The following is a 21,521-nucleotide window of genomic DNA, read 5'->3' on the forward strand; positions in this document are numbered from 1 at the left end:
CAAGTGTAGACTGTAGCCATGAAGTGTACATGGTCAGCAACAGGTTTCTGAGGTGACCGTGGTGTACAGGGACTAGAGGATCTAATTTGTGCCAAGAAAAACCACACCTTCAGAACCCACGCTGTTGGAGTGATCCATAGGCTGTTAACACCAAATCCTCACCCTGCCATCAACATCTCCCAACAGACATCAATAATTGAGCAAGCGGCACTTTCCCCCGCTCGTTAAATATCCAATTGTGGTGACAGGACTGGATGTCGGCCACTTTAGCTTGATCTTTTTGTTTTTACCTGACGAAGTGTATCTCAGGACAGTTTGCCTTTAGCCACTGCACTTTAATGCTTGATTTTCTGAGATGCTGCTCTGCACATGATTGTTTTGTCAGCAGTGATCATGCTATAGTCCTTAAATGACATGCTCGGCCCATTCTAACATGTCGTTGAACTGCAAGTCAACATTGTGGCCCAGTCTGCAAACTTCATATAAGTGAAACACTGTCTGGCAATGTACAGTAGTTCAGTAAAAAAAAGAAAACATTCTCTATTGTTTGTAATACATGGAAAAAAATATGAATGACTAGAACTTTCACCTCTACAAAATCAAGTAAGTGAACAAAACAGGTAATTGCACATTGCATCAACCTATTGATTGAAATATTAACCTGCGACATGAACCATATTATGTCCCTTTGAATTAATTACAGGATCTGAGCAGGCAGCACAAAGCTTTCAGAGGTTCACTGGAATGATGATTACCTGCAACACATTCTTTACTCTGGACATGAGCTGAATTTGGAATCAGTGCAAATGACTATGGATTAGTTATGTTGGGTAAAAAGGTTCCTGGATGATTTATTAAGGGTCAACAATTAATTTTATTATGTATTTTTAATATGTATTATCTTCCGCTATGTATTTATTTGCTCTTGTCAGCCATTTATATGTATCTTTATTTACATGGTCATTTAATGGCCTGCGTAAGCATATGCCTTTATCTCTAGTGGCCCGCAGAGAAATCACCCTGTTAGACACAGTATCATTGTATTGTTCATAACATCATCACATGGGACACTTGTTTGTTGAATCTCCATCTGGCTGTGCAGAGAAGTTTAGAAATAAAGTTATGTGGACAACAGAAATTTTTCAAAGTTGTGAAAGTCAAAATGCAGAGCAGGAGTGGTGTCTTCAGACAAATTACCCAAGATTTCTCTGAGTGCTCAGTGGCACGCACAGCCATGGCTGGCAGCCACGCTGCATTTGACGTGCTCAGCCGTCATAACAGTAATAATGAATCCGCTTTTATATCCAATTAAAATGTTCCTAATAGCATTGTGGTTGCATCGATTTCTCTGCAAATGGCTGTTTAGCTGAGAACATTTGCACTGAGGCATCTACAGGGATTTGGGTCTGGCTCATCGCACATTGGCTCAGAGTACAAACAAAAAGGGACTGAAAAGTAAATAGCCCTTAAGAGATTTATGTTTATGTATGTGTATATAAGCTTGTCAGGGCACAACTGCCTGCTTTTAAATGTCTTCAGTTGTATTCTATATCTGCTCAAAGGACTGCAGAGACGCTGAGAACGATGAAAATATCCAACCTGGTCAATTCTCCATCTTTCTCTCTTTAACTTAACTTAGTTGTAACACTAATGCTCAACCTGTCTCTCAACCATGGCTCATAAAATCACTGGTTTGCCTATTAAAATACCTATTTGAGTGTATCTACGTGTTAAAATAGGAAATTGTGACATAAACAGTTTGACTGACCAGCGACACAAATGTGCTTAATTCACAATACAGTAAAGTCCATGCAATACAATACACTAAAATACGTAAGTATTGTCTCCCCCCTGCACTTATCCATCATTTAAGGACCCCTCACTATTGCCCTTTAAAATGTAATCTACACCATTAAATATAAAAAACAAAGAGTTGGCTCCTGTGGCCATGCAGGTTTACAGCCAATTTGTACACATGCACTATATAGCAATTCTGGAGAGTACATATATATGACAAAATACTAAATATATCTCTGTATTTTCAGTTTTCAGTATTAACTCTTTAACCAGCAGCTTAATATGCGATGTTCAGTAAAACATAGAACACACAAATATTACTCTCAAATATTGTCCCCTGACCCACACGGCGATTATGCATTTGCCCCCACAGCTAATACAAGTCTAAAAAATACAAAAATTAACTTAATTCAAATGTTCAATCAAAATACACCATTATCCAGTGACTTTCCATTTGTGGGACTCTTTGAATTTAATGCTTGATTTCACGGTTGGCATAACTTCAGCATTGCCGGGCCTTCCTCCACAGCACTGTGAAAGAGGGTCTGTCTAGTCCACACAGCATTGCGGGAGGTGAGAAAAACGTGCTCTGGTCTATTGGCATTTCCTTAAACCTATCACAGTCGTCTTGGGCGGCACTAATCTCCGGACGGAGCAATGGTGCCGCTGCAAAATAGCCTCGGGAAGGAATTTGTTTTGGTGGAACGTGTACGTTCAAAGGTTGTTTTAGTCGTGCAACAGAAAACTCTGATTGGACAGATAGTCTAGCTAGCTGTCTGGATTTACCCTGCAGAGATCTGAGGAGCAGTTAACCATAGTCCTCAGAAATCCACCAGAGTTTAAAATTCCAACGCAAAGAAAGTGGAAGGTAATGGACATCCGGCCAAAAAGAGTGACATCCGGCGCAATTTCCGGCGGCACCGGAGCAATCTCGGAAGTGGAACATCGTGGATATAGACTACGTGACTGCTGAACTACAACTAGGGAAATGAGTTTTAGATTTGTTGAAAATCAGTCTTAAGCTCAACTAATGCACGAGACAAGGAGTCAATAATAGGTTCGAGAGAGATATCAGGAGTCCATATTAATTATGTTAATGATTTGGATTTGCTACTTCATTAACCACCATTTTGAACTGCTTGATTACAAGAGTAGTTCTGCGTAAAGTCTCCGTAGCAACTGTGTGGAAGAACAACAGATGTGTGTGTGTGTGTGTGTGTGCCTAATTACATGGCTTCATCTCTGTGCATGTATGTAGGCACATGTGCTAATTACTGCATCTGGTAATCACTGCAGAGACACTCAGCAATCAATTGTATTCACAAATCATCATCAATAATGTAAAGTGTTATTTTCTCTTTAGATAAAAACAGTGGTTGCATGTTTTTTTTTGGTTTCCCTCAGATTCAGCTGATAATTCCCTGCAGTTTTCTTTGGAAAACAGCAGGTGGGAGCAGAGTTCACTTAAAGTTATGTATGACTTCTCATTACACTCCTCTTTTCTTATCTGAAGACATATTTGTGTGACTTGTAGAGTATTCTTACAAATTTTTGGTTATGTTTTTGGCGTAAAGAAATGCATAGAGGTTTGGGAACCACTGATCTGCACAGTACATGACAAGGGAGCTGCATGGAATATAAACATGATGGTAAACTAATGATCCTGAGCAGAATTAGTGCCTTTGGGAAAGCCCAGGATTTGCCCACGGAGCCTGTGCACCCTGTGGAAAAGCAATTCAAGGACTAAATGAAAATGTGTTGCCAATGATTTATTTCACATTTATCATCGGCCTGAATCAGAGGCTTTCTTCTGCAGACAGCAAGATTTATTTGATGGCTCGACAAAGACAAAAGGGAAAACATGGGGTCTTTTATATTCCAGGAATGTCACTGTCAACCAAAAGCGGACCTCAGATATTCACTTTGAAAGTAATTTAAATCAGCAGAAATAAGATGGTAAGGATTGGAGGGGGCGTGGAAGCGAGGAGACGAAGCTGTCAAAATGCAGCCAAATCATTTTATCTTGATGTTTGCCCACGTTGCAGTAATTGATTTGTCTTTGTTCTCAGGCACGAGTACACAAAAATGGCAAGTGGCCTAGAGAGGCATGTGTATGCGTCTGATTAACAAAGGATTGCAGCATCCACCAATCGTTTCACAGACCTTTCACTCTCAGTGTCCCACCTCATGCTACAGCTCAGTTACAGTACATGCTTCTATTGATTTTTCCCACTCCCTTCACCGTGGCAGGTCTAGCATTACTAACTCATGTCGCCTGGACAAACGGTGTTCAAACCCAAATGACTTTCTTTTAAAATCCCAAGGTTTCCCAAGATGTGTCAGGCTGAATCACAGAGAAATGTGTATGAAGTGACAAGACATCTTTTATTTTGGATTTAAAGTTTTGACTCAAGTGCGATATAGCATCGATGAAGTGCTGGATAACGTAGATGCAGAACATGTGTGATGATGTCGAACAAAGAAGAAAATGTTTTTACTAATGTTACTAAAGGGTGTATACAATACTTGAGTCTCAAAGGAATAACATCTTGGAGTTGTCTGCCACGGGTGCAACTAGGATTTACACGCTACTCATCCAGGGTTCATGCAGATATTGGTCTCTGGAAAACAGGAGCATATTTTGGCGATAATGAAGCTACAACTCTTGGTTGGGAAAAGGGTTTTGACCTGATATGGCCCTCAACAATCTTGTTTTCTAGAAGGCCGAAGGATACAGCAGACAACAGGTGCTAAATACACATTTTGCATATGGCACATGATAAATAATTTCACTGAATTTTGTTTATCAAAGTACAATTTTTGACAATGATTCCAGTTTAAATCAGTGCAGTGGTCACACAAAATGAACTGATGCAGCAGTAATTATGACAATACTTGGTATGGTTGCTATAATTTTCTGTGGATGGTGGCTCATTTTCTGTATTAGAACAAACTGTCCTTTAATACAGAAGCTTCTTTTTTTTAATCCAGACAACTCTAATGTGAGTCAAAGTCAGTCTGAGGTTATGAGAATACCAAGGGTCAAATTTGTCAATCAGCATGCTGTCGCTTGTACTAGAAAATTACATGTTATTCATCTGGAAAAACAGTGGACTGAGTGGCAGTTAAGTTTTTACAAGGTGGACAATTCTGAGTAAATTAAGGCTTTTTGTCTGTATCAGCTGTCAAATAACAGCAGAGTATTTTTTAATAGGATGCATCGTTCTCAGTTTACCACCAGGCAACGTTATGGTTGACTTCACAACTTATTGAGTCAGTTTTCAAACAAAGTTCAGGTGACAGAATTGTTTTTTATAGATATTTTTATTTCTGTTTTACATACTTTTTGTCACAACAAAGTCAGCAAGAGCATGTTTTGTCCATTAAATAGTAGTAATTCATTTGAAAGCAACTAAGAGAGGACCAGCGACCATTTCATAGCATAAAAGCAAAGGCAATTTTGTCATGCAGCAAAACAGGCAGGGCTTCTAACCAATTCCAAGGCAAGGGGAATGCTAACAGCCCCCACCATCCAGTTTCAACTCTAACCCCCATTTACCCATCATTCAGAGCCCCCAGAGCCCATCAATTACAAAATACACAGAGAAGCTGCAACAAAAAATTTTTGCTCTCACTCCAGGGATGACAAAAATAACCTATCTAGAATTGCTTATTCTATTATGTGCTGTTAACATTGTTTCGAAAAGGGATTCAGTAACCAATTTTAAAATTGCAACATTCAAGTCTTTCTAGTTAACCAGCATGATGATTGGTCAAAGAATACAGAATATCATTAATGCATGACCAACGTAAAATTTGTCAAAAACACGATTTGATATGTAAGTGATATGCTGAGTAGAAAAGGAAAATTCAACCCCTGGACCTCTCTCAACCAACCTTTCCAAAATAAAAAAAAAAAAATTGGATTGGAGGGACTGGTCTGGTCTATTAAAAAAGAAATCAAGTTAGAGGACGAGGCCACACATATTGAAAGGTTAATATAATGTGTTCTACAACCTCTCTTTTCAATCTATCAAGTACAGTACAGTGCAATTACTGTTCATTTTGTGGGATTAAGCCCTGGCCATACAATACTTTATATTGAAGTTGTAAAAAAATTGTTAACACACTATTGATCTATTACCATTTGATTTGCAAGAGAGAACTGCAAATGAGAGATGTGTATTTAAGTGCTAAGCTTTGCGTTTACATTACAGAGTGTGATTTCTAGTCTGAGCAGAGTTCTAGGATCCAGGTGCGAGAGGGCTCCCCCAGTGTTTGGTCCCTAAGGGAGAAATAACTGACAAGTCCTGCTGTTAAATGGCTACAAACAGAGGCCAAAACAAGAGAAAATCCTATCCCAAAAACTTGGGGGAAAAAAAACAAAACAAGGTAAAGGAAAATCACCAGACGGACACAATGACCCCCCAACAAACAGACAAAAGCAGTGGTAAGGGTAAAAGAGGCAAGTCCATCTTCTGTCAGGGGACCACTGCATCCATCTGTCTGTCCATTCACCCACCTGCCCAGCCACATCCAACACTGTGCGGTCTCACTTGAGCAGAGCCTTTATGGCATCGTCCTCGGCAGCTTCAAAGGCACTGATGCCGTCCGGTCCTTTTCGGTCTTTGTCAGCTCCCTGTGGAGGAGAGGGGACATGAATATTAAATATGCTCAGTAGGTGCATCAAGTCTTCCTCACAGTATGATGCCAACTCCGCTTCATTGAGTTAGGGGTTAAGGTGATGAGCAGAGACTTCAATCTATAGCTGCTTGTCGAATAAAGCGTCCTATGCCCATTTGCAACTAATAGAGCCATATCTAAATCAGGACAAGGAAGGCTGAACAGACATTTCAGACAGCAGAGGTTACAGCATTGGTAAATATTATGGATATGGAAGAAACAAAGTTACAACGACCTAAGTACACACGCTGTTCATTTTCCTGGGAGCTGTATGTTTTTGTATGCTATTAAATAAATTGTTTAACTTTGTTTGAGATTTCAACTTCTAATAGCAAGTTCTGTAGCTGATGGTCATTTATCTTAGAATACAAATATACTCAGCAAAAAAAAGAAACGTCCTGTCACTTTCAACGGCTTTTATATTTTAAGCAAACTTAACATGTGCAAATATTTGCATGAACATTAAAAGATTTAACAACTAAGACATAAGCTGCATTAAGTACTGCAGTGCATCTCCTCCACATGTACTGCACCAGACTGGCCAGTTCTTGTGGTTGTTTTTGCCATCCTGTACCTGTCCCACAGGTGTGATTTTTGGATGTACCGATCCTATGCAGGTGTTGTTATACGTGGTCTGCCACTGTGAGGACGATCAGCTGTACTTCCGGTCTCCCTGTAGCGCTGTCTTAGGCGTCTCACAGTAGGGACATTGCAATGTATTGCCCTGGCCACATGGGTTGTCCTTTCATCGTGCTTAAGGCACGTTCACGCAGATTAGCAGGGACCCTGGGCGTCTTTCTTTTCGCATTTTTCAGAGTCAGTAGAAAGGTCTTTTTACTTTCCTAATTTTCTTATAACTGACCTTAATTGCCTACCGCCCTTAAGCTGTTAATGTCTTTTCGACCGTTCAACAGGTGCATGTTCATTAATTGTTTATGGTTCATTGAACAAGCATGGAAAACATTATTTAAACCCTTTACAATGAAGATCTCTAAAGTTATTTTGATTTTTACAAAAGTATCTTTAAAATACAGTGTCCTTAAAAAGGGGTGTTTCTTTTTTTGCTGAGTTTAGTAGACACTACACTTTTTCAGAAAGACCGATACCCTCAGTAAGAGATTGAGTTCAGTTAAAGGTGCTTTAAGCGATGTTGGGTCACTTCTTGACAGTCGAAGTATTGTCAAACAAAACTGAGGCTAGCTCGCCCCAACATCCCAAAATAATCCACATGGTTGACAGTAGGCCTGCTGAAACGGTCGCAGCCGAACATGGACAAAAGAAAAGCAGACACTTAGTAAAAGTTTGGGAGGCAAAGTATCCTGGCATCTTTGAAAGGAATGGGAAATTATATTGCAAGTAGGCCTGTAACAATTCCAAATTTTGCTGGACAATTAATTGCCTCAGAAATAATTGCGATTAACAATATAATTGTCTTTTAGTGAAATAATAAACAAATTTAAAAACAAATTAAAGTTTAAATGAATCCCAGGATACATCTTTTGTTATATATCACTGTTATGTGACCCAGATACGCAGGTTCATAGCCTACGAAGTAAACACTGCCTCTTTATTATCATTTATATATAAAACACTATTTTTGCTTAAATTAACAAAATTTTTTTTAAATAAAACATTTATTTCAGTCAATAAAAAACTAAGCATTACTCATAAACAAAAAACAGAGCGCGTTTCATTTCTCTGGCTTTATTTATTTATTTTTTCTGAGGCCACAGGACAGCTCCAGGACTGCTTCCAATAAGGACATGGTTGTGTGCAATGTTACAGAACAGAGCCCTTTGTTTATTATTATGATTTCATCTTGCTTGTATGCTGCACAATTTACATTACAGCAGAGGTGTACAACTGAATGTGTACTCGGAGTTCAATATTCCTACACTAGTTCAATTAGTATTAGTATAGTATTTTGTATGTCTTTGAATTGTTTTTACTTGAATACTTATTTATTTCAAGAAAATAAATAACAGTTTTCATTCAACATTGTGCCCATTATTACCATCAGTGATTAAGTAACTCTGACTTTTAAAAAACACATTTTAAAAAGGATATTGTCTAATTATCGTTATCGTCAAAATCGCCAAAAATAGAGATATTTTTTGTCCATATCGCCCACCCCTAGATTGTAGTCCTGACATGTTAATTTAAAATGTTTACAGATTCAATGGCTGTAAAGTAACTTAAAGACAAAAGAATTTATGTAATACATATTTTAAACATCGTTTATGTCATTGTTTCATTATTAAAATGCGTGGTATAGTAACATAAGATATTAACTGCTCCAAATATAGGCAGTTTAAAACATGGCAACCATCAGCAAAAGCTGATGCCTGGTTGCCAAGACTGGCAACCACTTTAAAAAAGTTAGCGTTGAGCCCCGTTTTGGCCGTGGTTAATGCACAGTTGAAGTTCGTCACATTTACTTTCCTCTAACTCAGTCACTTAGCACTGGCCCGTCAGTCTATCTTTAAACAGACAGCACATGCAAAACAAAGCCACAGACGCACAAATTCATTAGAGCTCTGAGGGATAAGGGAGCGAATGTGAAAGAGATGCAAGTGGACCATTCAGATTACCAAGGACAAAAAAACAAAATAGAAATATAAAAAAAAGAGAGAACGAGACAAGCAATGTGTTGAATGCACACGTAGTGAATAACCATAACCGAGGAGTTGAGGGGCATGTAGCGAAGAGACGTCCTTTTGTGTGCCCTGCCAACTTTAGCCTCTTAGCAAAGGGCTTACAGAGTCATGGCAGAGAGAGTCTATTGTTGCGTGGAGTAGCAGGGCATCAAAAACAATGCAACCCAGTTCAAGTGCTCAGCATTGTGAGGATGGGTGTCTGGGTGCAAATTCCATGCCACAGGAGCAACAGAGTGCATCCCGAGCAAGGGAGATTTACCAGGGCTGAGGGGTAACCTGTCAGATCTGCATCTCTAATTGGTAAGGAGACGAAAGACAAAGTAAGAGACGGTTTTGTCAATTCATAACATGCTTCACAATTCTCAGAAGTGTGGACCTGCCAACACTCCATTTATGTTAAAGCCCTGTTGTGTAACGTTTGGCTCTCTTTCTGAGACCCTCGTCTCTAAGCTAAATATGAAGCTATAACCATCCAATGACTAGCACAAAGACTTAGCTTTGCACAAAGACTGGAAACAGAGAAACAGCTAGCCTGGCTATGTTCAATGGTAATTAAATCAGTCTACAAACACCACTAAAGCTCATGAATTAACACATTATATCTCTTTGGTTTAATCCAAAAAAAAAAAAAAAAAAAAACGATATGCAAAACCTACAAATTGCCTTTTTAAGGAGTTTACTGTATGTGCCATGATATGTCTTGGTCAAGACCTTTGACTTCCTGGAGTCTCATCGTAACTGGATTCAAATGATCAAAACTGATCTCAAAACATGTTGCAAATGTCCCTCACCTTCTTCTCTCTTTGTGTTGCCATTCTTAAACTCCGTTCGCTATGGGAAATAACCAGAAACTCAGAGCTAGCAAGCTACTCTTTGAAAATGGCAAGTTTTGAAGAAAATTTGGATTGTGCAATAAGGCAGGCCTGCTTAGTTATTTCGGGGAATGATTGTAAACATTTACAAAGAATACCTTTTTGGCAATAACTATCTAGTCTATATCCATTGCGTTCCACTTCCGGGATTGCGCCGGTAATGCAGGAAATTCTGCCGGATCCATGTATTTCCAGTTTCCTTCCGCTTTCTTTGTCTTGGAATTTTAAATTTGGTGGATTTATGAGGACTATCGTTAACTGCTCCTCAGATCTTTGCAGGGTAAATTGAGACAGCTAGTTAGACCATCTGTCTAATCGGAGTTTTTTCTCGCACAACTATTTTGCAGCAGCTCTGTGCGGAGTTCAGCACCGCCTATGGTGATTCTGATTGGTTTAAAGAAATGCCATTAAACCAGAGCACGTTTTCCTCCCATCCCCGAATGCTATGTGGAGTAGCACCTTCCTTCAGCACGCTTTGGAGGAGGGTCTGGCAAAGCGAGGGGATTGGTTATGAGTTTAAGTTTTTAAACAGGCCTTTGGATGACCTCTCCACACTAATTGTACTCTGTTTTAATATGTTTTATGTTAAGCACTTTGTGATTTTTTTTTTATGTGAAAATAGCTATATGAATAAATTTGACTAACTTACTTACAAAAGTTACTTACAAAATACACACTGGGGATACCCTTGTAAGAGCAAATTACGTTTAACCATGTATCCAGCTAATTGAAATAGCTTGTTACTGTATTGTGTGAACAGTTAAATTCCCGAGACTATTTTGCGCAGCCATCGTCTGCATGCGGAGCCTAGCACCGCCCAAGACGATTGTGATTTGTTTAAAAGACATGAAAACAACACAGAGTGTTGTTTATTTTTTCTTGGATCCCGGAATGTATGCGTGGCAATGTGAGACTAGGTACCTGGTAACCAGTCATTGTGCTCTCCACTCAAGTGAGTTCAGGGGCTGAAGACGAGAATGTGAAGATAGGAGGAAACTTTCTTTCCCCCCATGCCTTATTTCTCCAGCTCCAGGGAGGTCATTAGGAGCTGGTTCAAGACCATACATAGTAACCGACTCTACAGGCCTCATTTAGATTGCAGGAAACAGGATTACAACTTTAACCTAGCCCTTTCACCATAAATACTACGCTTGACTGGGAACAAAAGGTGTCTAACAAAAGACACTTGTGTACCTTGTGTGCACCATCATATTCAAGCTAAAACAATCCTTTAATGGAGCATTTTCTGCTGGTCACCACACACCCATATTGCCTTTAACAGTATTCTAGAGTTGTTTTTTTTTTTTTTTCAGCCCACAAACGTCACCTTCCAGGCACCGTGGCAATGGTTATGTTTAAGGTTACGGTGAGGGTTAGTGCCTGTAAGGCGACGTTGGAGGCTTAAAACACCATTGATCCCACTGTGCACACAGCGTCTGTCTCCATCAAGGAGAGAAGAAGGCTGGCGAAATTCACAAGTTCACAAAAGGTTGGTATCTATCTCGTGAACACCTTTACACAATCACACATTCACAATCACCGACCCGACTATTAGCAAACTAGCGATTGTGCCCGCTTTAGAAAGTTAACTAGTCGCAAGTCTGCGGTAAAATGCAGTGAAAACACTATATTTAGCAGCTGTGAATCAAATATTATTAATAAGGTTGTCATTTTTTACTTTTACACTGAATGTTTGCTGCTTCAATCCAGATGAGTATTGAAAAGTATTTTCCGCAACTGAAAAAGGCATGTGTTGAGGATGAGGACCAGCCTGAACCGGAGGTATCATTCTGAAACAGAGCTCAACAGTCCGATCAGTGTAATTAGTTATGTTATTAATTTGTTTTACAGTATTTTCAGGCTTCAACCAGTGAAAGACAGGGGGAGAAAGAGATAGATTAATTAGGCATTGAAGTAGGAGATGAGGACAGCATCTCTCTCTCTCTCTCTCTCTCTCGACACGGGGCGACACCCACCCACCGCCACAAGTTGCTTCCTAATCTGTGGGAAACACTGCACCCACTGCAAAAAACAAGAAACATCTATATCTGTATTGGTGCAAGTTGTGTCAGCTAAGCTTTGGTTGAAATATATATATTTGGTATAGGTTAACAAGCTGCACCAAAAGGTGTTGGAATGTAGGAAGGAGAGTCATTTAGGCTGATTGGACTTCACATTATGATAAATCCATAAGAGCAATTCAGCATATTAGGAACCAGGGCAGCAACTAATTATTTTTTCATAATTGATTAGTTTCTCAATTGATCAATTAATTGCTTGTCAACAAAACATCGAAAAAAAAAAATAAAAACTAAAAACAAGTCGCATCACAACTTACTGAAGTCCCTCGATGTCTCATTTTGTCCGACCAATTGTACAAAACCCAAAAGATACTCAGTTTACAATAATGTTAAAACAAGGAAAAGCAGCAGATTCACATTTGTGAAGCTGGAAAAAAGAATTTGGTGAATTTTTTGCCAATTAATTTTCAGTCAATTGACTAATCATTGCAGCTCTACTAGGGATACACATGTAACAGCCAGAACGAAATCAAATGGTTCTACTAGCTTTTGTGTTTACAGGGCATTTAGTGTGTACATCCCTCTCAACAAAAACAAGTCAATAACAATTATAGGGTCAAGTTTAAAAGCTGAGGCAACAATAGGAACTGACTTTACAAAATACTGCATTTCTTCCTAGTCAATGGTCATGTTCCTCATAGAGGAAAATGATGCGAGCGTTTTCATGTGTGCAAGCCTGTGTGTGCCCTTTCATTGTTGAGTTATAATTAGCTGGCTGGCCTCTGCAGTCAGTACTCTTGACAAGGATCTTACAGCTGGGTCAGCTATTGGGGTTAAAATGGCCTTTCATAATTCATTGCCAACAACAGCACAGCACGCAGTCAGGGGGGCAGGGGTCAGGTCCCATGATGCACCAGGGAACCATGCCATTATGTCTGCAAACACAAGACAGGCAGTTGAATAGTCACAATTCATTATTCTCAGTGGATTCCTTTTATCCACTGCACAGTGGTAGCTTTGGTACTACAGGTGTTGCCAGACTGAGTGGATGTTCAGCAGCATGGTCAATAAGGTGGCTGCGGGATCTATTTAATGTTAAGACACACGGAGAGTTTTCAGAGATGCCAGGGATAGATTTATTGAGATCTGGTCCCAGTGGTGACTGATGACCTTTTGGCTGCATTTGTGCGTTAATCCTTGTTGTTGCTTAGTGGAGATGAATACGAAGCCATGAGAAGAGCAAACCTGCGTGTTCGCTCACATCTTCGCCTTCCACTGTAATCCCTGTTCAGATGAGCTATGGCTCCCTGTCTTGTCTCATATGATACCACTGACAAAGGCTTTTCTATGAATGTTCACCCAAGGGGCTTTAATTTACAATGCAGAGGTGGTAATTGCATAGCTGCCCATTTCAGACGTAGAAGAGCTTTTGGCTTTCACAAGGATGTACTGCCGCTGTGGATATGACACTGGTAGCAGGCAAAATAAAGAGAAATGACAAGTTAATAATGAAGACTTCGTATTTATTTTTTATGCATTTTTAACAGTATAGTGGTTTTAATTATAAAGTTCTATAACTGTGATGTGGAGGTGGCATGTAACAATGTGATGTTTAAAGCTCTTACGGACATAAACTGTGTCATCTAGTAGACAGCTCGGAACTGTACTTCCTCTTTCTCAAAGAAGCTTCAGCATCATCACAATAAGACAACCAAGAGTAAAGAGCCTAAAGAGTAACCGTTAATTTTGTTACGGTATGAACTTAATCCTAGGAAAAAAAAAAAAAATAAGATCTTTGTAACAAGACTTTGTATACCAAATTCAAGGCTTTTAAGGCCTTAATTTGAGATTATCAAATTTAAGACTTTTTCGATGCTTTTAACCCTGGAGTAGTAAACTGAAATGTTCTTCCTGTTGGCACTAGCCAATTGTTTTGGTTAATCTTTGAGCCAACAGCACTGACAGCTAGCTGACAGCAGTAGCCAGCTGCTGGCCAATTGCTTGCAAGACTTTGCTGGCTTGTTGATGCGAGGGCCAGGGCATGCTGGAACACACAGTGTTGATGAAAATGGAAGATTGATACAGCTGAATATAGGAATAAGTAAGCAGTGGAGTACTACGTCAGTGTCTCTCTATCTGAACAACAGTGTTTCCCATAAATAGATTATGGTTTCCTCTTTTCAAACGTCTGCTTCACCGTGCAGTTAAAACTGAGAACTGATTGAAAAGTCTGCCTGAACGGTGCATATGCAATTGTATAGAGTGCAAAAATGACTTCCCTAATCGGTGTGACTTAGCGTGTGACTTAGCGTGTGAATGCCCCCTCCCCTCTTCCCATTACTTTTGTTGGGCCAAGATGATGCCACCATGAAACAACTCTGTAGAGGAGCTTTCATTTACCCTGCCTCATTTAGCCTGGCTGGAACACACAGCTGCTGGTGTGCAGCTGACTTTGACTGTAAATGCATGTGAGCCGTCTACAGGGCATCGTGTAGTGCAGTTGTAGGCTCCTCTCTCATAGTGCTGAGCTAGTACCATTAACTTTACATTCACGCAATAGACTAAAACTGACCATACATTTTAGTTACTGATGTGAAATATTTGATAATTTTTAAAGCTCTTCCATGCCCATTGTTAAGCTCACGTTCATTGCATCATTGCAGTGTAATGATTGCAGCTACAAGATGTGACCAATAAGCTTGACTGCCACTTAAGTTTTTTGGGTGACATGAGGCATGCTACAGATATAAAAATAATGATATTAAATCAGGAAGATGTCCGCTATACACATCATTTTATTCTAATGAAACACAAGTGTTCAATGACAAAGGGCTACCAGAGACAAAGAACTGAAGGAGGTCTTGAAAGACAAGTAGCTATTGTAGCTCCCATTAGTGTGACATTCATTGTCCACAGGGACATCAATCCAACTGCAGTCTGGCTCATTTGAGAAGTGGTAAAACGGAACTCCACCAGCCTAGAGCAGAAGATCTGTCATTTACATGTATGTTATTGCCGTTCATGTACTTCTGAGTCACAGAGGTAAGATGTACAAGAGGCATCGACCTTTCAATAGAAAGCTCCTCCACCTACAAATGAGGCTTCCCATTTGACTGTGACAGACATGTATTATAGTGTGATTCTTATTCGAGTGGATATCTACAGCCTAGGACAATTGTGCCTGACTCCGTATCGTCCCTCTCCTCACAGATGTGACTGTGTCTGACTGAGGTAGCATTTAAGATAGTTCCAGAGCTAAACACCTGAGCAAGGCTGAGGCTGAAGGATGGGGCAGCCATAGGGCATGTGCACCTATGAATGAAACCGCTTAAAAACACAGACACAATACAAATGAACAGCAGCAATACTGTGCCATGCTCTACGAACATTCCAGCACAGCCTCCACAGGACTGCGTTAAAGGGCCTTTTGTCCAATGAGTTACCTCATCAGCACTCAATGCTCATGTGGAGCCTCGGACACATCGACACGCACTCAGGGGTGAAGGACACCAGGGCACTTCTGTGTGCAGATGCATGAATAAGTGCATGCTCAAATAAAAGTACCAACCTTTTCTAGCAGGACCTTGACACAGGAGGCGTGACCCTCGAAACAGGCAGAGATCAGTGGAGTGAGCCCGTGTTTGTCTGGAGCCTGTGTGGGGAGCAGGTGGGAAAGGCATGAGTGGGAGACAGAACAAAAATTTGTTTTGGGAAATGTAGGTATGAGCAGATCATAGGCATGACCCCAATCCTCATACACAAGGGGCACATCCCTATTTTTCTCAAATATAAATGAGAAAAAGAATTCCTGTGAGAGAGGTTTTACTTATCCCTTATATCCAGAAATGAAAAGAAAGCATACTGCACTTCAACACTTTATCTCCCGTGTTTCAGAAGCTTAGCTGGTTATCTAGATAAATAAGGAAATGTGCAAACATTTTTGGGGTTGGAAGGAAAGACTATGTTGGTATGACTTTAAATCCTTGTGTCTCTGAAGACCGAACTAGGGGATGCTAGGATGTTGAGCTGTTGTATCCAATCTCAGGCAAGGGGTGAGATGCACCCAACTAATGTCTTGAGCATCAGGAAGAAACTCACCCTAGAAACTCGACAGAACACTATTGATCTACAAATAACAGACAACCATCTAGGTCTTATAGTCGATTCATGCTGCTTTGCACTTACAATTCTACTAGTTACTGAACAGGCATAGGAGACCTTTAGAAAAAGCTGGCAATTACAAAAGCACTGCATCCAAATGGCAGATGTCAATCCTGTTGGACAGGTAAGTGCCCTTTTAGTGGATACAGCTCAATCTACTACAACAACCACTAGAAGAGACTATCTAGGATCAAGGGGACTATCAGGCTAAATGTGAGGTCTGGAAAGCCTAGACAATATTGAATGAGAGAATGGACAATGGCTGAAATAGCATATGATAAACTGGTTTTAACAGCTGGACTACTTTAAGCCTAATGTCAAACTGTTTAATTTGAACTCCTTATTTTGTTTGTCTAGTCTATAAAGTAAAGTTATGGACACTTATTTTTTGTGGTCCTTGCAACCCTGGACAGTGCAGAAATGAATGCAAAAACAATGTGTTGTGCTGTTGTGGCTCTTACATTAATATCTGCTCCCTTAGAAATGAGGTACTCCACCACATCTGTCTGACCAAAGTCTGCAGCATAGTGCAGAGGCTTCCTCCCACCTTCCAAGGTCCGGTTTACATCTTCAGCCTGCAAAAGGGGAAAAAAAGCACATTAACATTGCTAAAATTAAAATTAAAATCAGTGCCGTCACACGTAAGGCTTGGATAAAATAAATTAATAAATAAAATAAAAAAACGATTTTCGGATTCAAATCGAGAAAAGATTTTCATTTGAATGATCCAATGTCGACTCAAATCCATAATTGATATCTCTGTATCAACTAGAAGACCTAAGGAATCTATTGGTACCAACTATGCCATGCTAGCTGGTTGGGAAGAATAATTAAATAATGCTTAAATAATGCTCCAAAGTCAAGCTACATTGTGGCGAGGGAAAAACTGGCCTGGCCATTGGTCTCTCACCTCAATACATCTGAATGAACTGTCACTCAATACTCACTGACTGTAGAGTCTGTAGCACTTTATTGTGTTGACTGCTGTAGTGTGTTCATGTTAAATAAAGAGTACATTAATGCAACTAACTTGGGGTCAATTAATGTAAACATTATTAATTTTAATAATGCACCAGGTTAGAGGGAACCTTGTACAATTGTAGAATGTCTTTTTTGTATTCAAGCAAAATTGATTTAGCAAATGAAATATCCCTAATCAAATTGTTATTGAATCGGAAATGAAATCGGGACCAAATGAATTCAGGAAATCCTCTACCCTTCACTTTCCTGCTGTGGTGCTGTAGACTTCAGACTGTCAGCCTTGCAGCCAAGAGAAAAGACAGACACACTCACCACTCTTCCTTGTTCCCTTAGCACTAACCACACACACACACATAGCTTAGTGTTCCAGGTGGCCCTCCAGATATCAGTCACAGCTGTGGTTGTCAGTTCCAACTTTTCTCAAAACTATAAATGACAAACTAATTGTCTGAATATTATAGATAGAAGCAATTTGGGGAAAAGGGCATTAATTAGCTCTGAAATGGGCCTCCATAACATAATATAGAAGTAAAATTAGCTAGCCTATTTATGTAGAGGAATATCTTGTTGCACAAGACCCTCATATGAACACCTGATCTGGGAATGAAAGAGCTCGCTTGGTATCAGATTCAGCTGGAGCATCAACGAGCAAATATATAAGGCCGAGATGCCAATCAAGGGAATAGGAAAACGAAACTGGAAGATACTGTGTTATTACATTGACAGAAGATAATATATAATCTGTAAATAATCTTAAATATTGTCCTTTCCTTTCTTGGTACTACTTCCTACATTACAGTTAAATGATACAAATGTATGAAATTATGCTGTTGAATGAATGGAATTGACAACTAAATTATCTACAAATAAATCTACCTGCTGCAGAAGGCCTTTTTCCCCGCAGACATTTGATCTTGTGATGGCGGGAAAAGTACAGGTTAGGGCTGCTCGATTATGAAAAAAAAAAGAAAGAAAATAAATCATAATCACGATTACTTTGGTCAATATTGAAATCACGATTATTTAATGCGGTCTTCCACTATGGCTGTCATATTTCACAGGGTGGTAAATTAGCGGTTGAGGCTTTCAGCGTTGTTTCTCACTCTGCCGGAGGAGAAAATTATGTACTTGCGTTGTTGTTCATTTGGTTGTCATGACTTTGGGAGTGATGACATCCTGTCACTGTTCCAGTTGCTCACCCTCAAAGGGGAGAGAGAGCGAATGACTGTTCGCTTGAGTACAGTGGAGCGGACGGCTCTGCAGTCGTTTAATCACGACTTCATGACATTTTATAAAATGCTGAAGGAGCGGCGGCAACAATTTTCTAATGGCGACGCACCATTGCTAAATGTATATAGAGGAAACGCTAGGGCCGGGCAATGTATTGATATTAGGGCTGCTCCCTCTTAATCGATTAGTCGACTAATTGGTCGTTTTGGTCTTAGTCAACTTAGATTTCTTTAGTTGATTAGTCATGTTTGATGCTTTTTTCATGCTGAATGACTTATTTCCAAGAACGTAAGAGCACATCTCTGGTAAACACAAGAATTAAGGGTTGACATTTTACCTAATAGATATCACCGTGAAACCTACTTTGATTACTTTCATTAAGGGAATTATTTGTTGTATTACACGTTTTCTGAAATGTTGCGTTTAAATATGCAAAGGAGGCATTATCTTATTCAACATATGCATCCTTTTGCATGACTCTTTGCGGAGAAACTCAGATTTACAGATCTGTCGATTAAATCAACTAATCGATACAATTGAACGATTGTTAGTTGACTAAGAATTTCTTCAATCTAACACAGCCCTAGATATTATATTGATATCATGATATGAGACTAGATATCGTCTTAGACTTTGGATATCGTAATATCCTGATATCGTGATATGACATAAGTGTTGTCTTTTACTGGTTTTAAAGGCTGCATTACAGTAAAGTGATGTACTTTTCTGAACTTACCAGACTGTTCTAGCTGTTCAATTATTTGACTTTACCCACTTAGACTTATGTCCACATTACTGATGATTATCTAAAATCTAAGTGTGAAGATATTTTGTTAAAGCACCAAATGTCAACCCTAGAATATCGCCGCAATATTGATAGAGGTATTTGGTCAAGAATATTATGATATCTGATTTTCTCCATATCGCCCAGCCCTAGGAAACACTGCAGTTGTTTGAATTAACGTTAAGCCAATATCAAGTCAACGTTCACAATAACTTAATGTAGGACTGTTGGTAACAGCAAACATCACTTCCTCCAGCAGAGACAAGTTTTTAATCTACAAAAGCAAGGGATACTTGAAACTCCTGTGTCCCTTGGCATGATTTTGATTTTTTTACACTTCCATAGTCTTAGTTGTGTCAAAGAACACAAGAGAAATGTATATAGAAAGCTATTAGACTAGATTTTAAACATTTTTGCATTTTAATGGTTATAGATTTGTCAGATTAGAAGGTAATCTGTGAACTATTATAGATTAAAACAAATATTATATATTATTCGTTGAACTAGAAGCTTTTTGTAAAAAATAAATAAATAAAAATAAAAAGTATGTCATAATAATTTAACTGGGTCCCCGGACCCGACTTTGAGAATCACTAAACTAGACACTGCTGGAGCACGGGCCCGTGTGGTGGTTAGCTCGCTAGCAATGACCTACACTTATCTCACATTAACAGATCCCCATTCTCCCGACTATAATAAACGTTGTCCAAAAACTCACGTATTTTCAAAAACTATTGTGGTCACTGCTGCTGAAATTACAATCGACGTAACGATAGCAGTCAGCTGTTTATCTACAATGTGTAACGTTACCACGTACCAGCTGATGCTGTTAGTTAGCTTACCAACAGGTTGCCTTCAGCAGAAAGTGGCAACGATAGCGTTTGATAGCCGAACTCAACACCCAAACCTCCAAGTAGCTAACATTCCAATGTTAATGACAAACGTTATACGATTGGAGCCGAGATATAGTTAGCAAAATACCGACCCATTGCTTATTCTCTAGGTAAGAGTAGCAATATGTGTCGCTAACTAACGTTATGCTATCTTGGCGTTCAGATGTGTATGTTAGGTCTACGCTAACGTGTTACGCCAGCCTTGAAATGTTTCAAAACGAATTCAAGCTCAATTAAAGCTCCATAAACTAGCTAACGTTACACATAACGGTACGGATACAACACGCCCAGGTAGCTTGCCAATATTAGTGAACCTAACTTGGCATTACCCAACTCCAGCTACCGTAAACTAGCTAGCTAGCCAGCCTGCTTACTGGCGTTAGTTAGCTACATTAGCTAGCTAAGGAGCCACTTGTCAGAAAATTGTTGCACACAACTCGCAGTAAAAAAAGTCAAATCACCGTTATCTTACCGTTACTAGTTTGGCTTCCACCTCATCGAGGTCTCCGGTCTTCAATGCCCACATCAATTCTTTATCTCCCATTTTCCTGTGTTTGCTCCGGTGTTGCTCCTTCCCTGTTATGCTGCAGGGCAGTTGTCAAGTTAAATGCTAGCTAATGCGTTAAAGTTAGCTAGCTAGCCGTCTGTCGTCGTGGTGAGTAAGGTTGCAGAACTCGACTGAATAAAATGTCGTTTCAATACTTAAGAAAACGATTTTTGTTGGATTTGGCGTGACCCGCCGAGGAATGGCAGGTAAATACAGGCTCAAAAGAAGTTCTGAAAGGCAAAGTAGCTGAAAGGGATCCGCCTTTCTGCAAGCTAGAAGTGTTTCCGGTGCCGTTACCCGGAAGTTATGTTGTGTTTAGGTGCTAATGTTGAAAGGATTTATTCCCAGTGAGTATAATCGGCTACATCAATGAACGACTTGTACGTTTTCACAAATTCTTATTACAAATCACATGTTAGTTGTATATTTATTGCGTACACTTGATGATATTGGATTACTATTATTTATATCCTTAAAAACTGCAGGTAATGATTGGTGCTTCGGCGTTACCATGGAAGTATAAAAACGGAAATTCCTAATCTTATATGGGCCATGACTGCTTTTTGTGCACACCATGAATGTATTAAGAGAACGGGGGACTACAAACTATTTTTTTTATTTTTATTTTTTATTTTCCTGTTATTTTAACCACGCACAGTAAACAAACAACCAGTGGTAAACACATATAGGATATAAAATGAAATAAATACAATACAATTATAAATAAAACAAGTCACTTTATATAAAGATATTTTTTTATTATGCAGTTTTTTGTTTTATGATGAGATATGTCTATAGTAATAAAAGGCAAATGCAAACCATAATGACTAAGTGACTTATAACATATAATAATAACACTCAAGAATGAAGAATATATATTTTTTTTATTATATTA

General features: G+C 39.3%; 1 protein-coding gene across 1 annotated transcript; it reads right to left on the bottom strand.

Annotated features, from left to right (window-relative positions):
* Positions 1 to 5,102: 5,102 nt before the first annotated feature.
* Positions 5,103 to 20,926, bottom strand: mtpn (myotrophin). Its single transcript, XM_028571182.1, has 4 exons — positions 20,552 to 20,926; positions 16,653 to 16,766; positions 15,599 to 15,682; positions 5,103 to 6,436 (listed from the first exon to the last, which is right to left on the bottom strand). Exons 1-4 carry the CDS (start codon positions 20,621 to 20,623, stop codon positions 6,350 to 6,352), a joined length of 357 nt encoding a protein of 118 aa, XP_028426983.1. The 5' UTR covers positions 20,624 to 20,926; the 3' UTR covers positions 5,103 to 6,349.
* Between the last annotated feature and the right edge of the window lie 595 nt (positions 20,927 to 21,521).

This window comes from Perca flavescens, chromosome 23 (assembly GCF_004354835.1).
Source record: "Perca flavescens isolate YP-PL-M2 chromosome 23, PFLA_1.0, whole genome shotgun sequence".
Classification (NCBI taxonomy): Eukaryota; Metazoa; Chordata; class Actinopteri; order Perciformes; family Percidae; genus Perca; species Perca flavescens.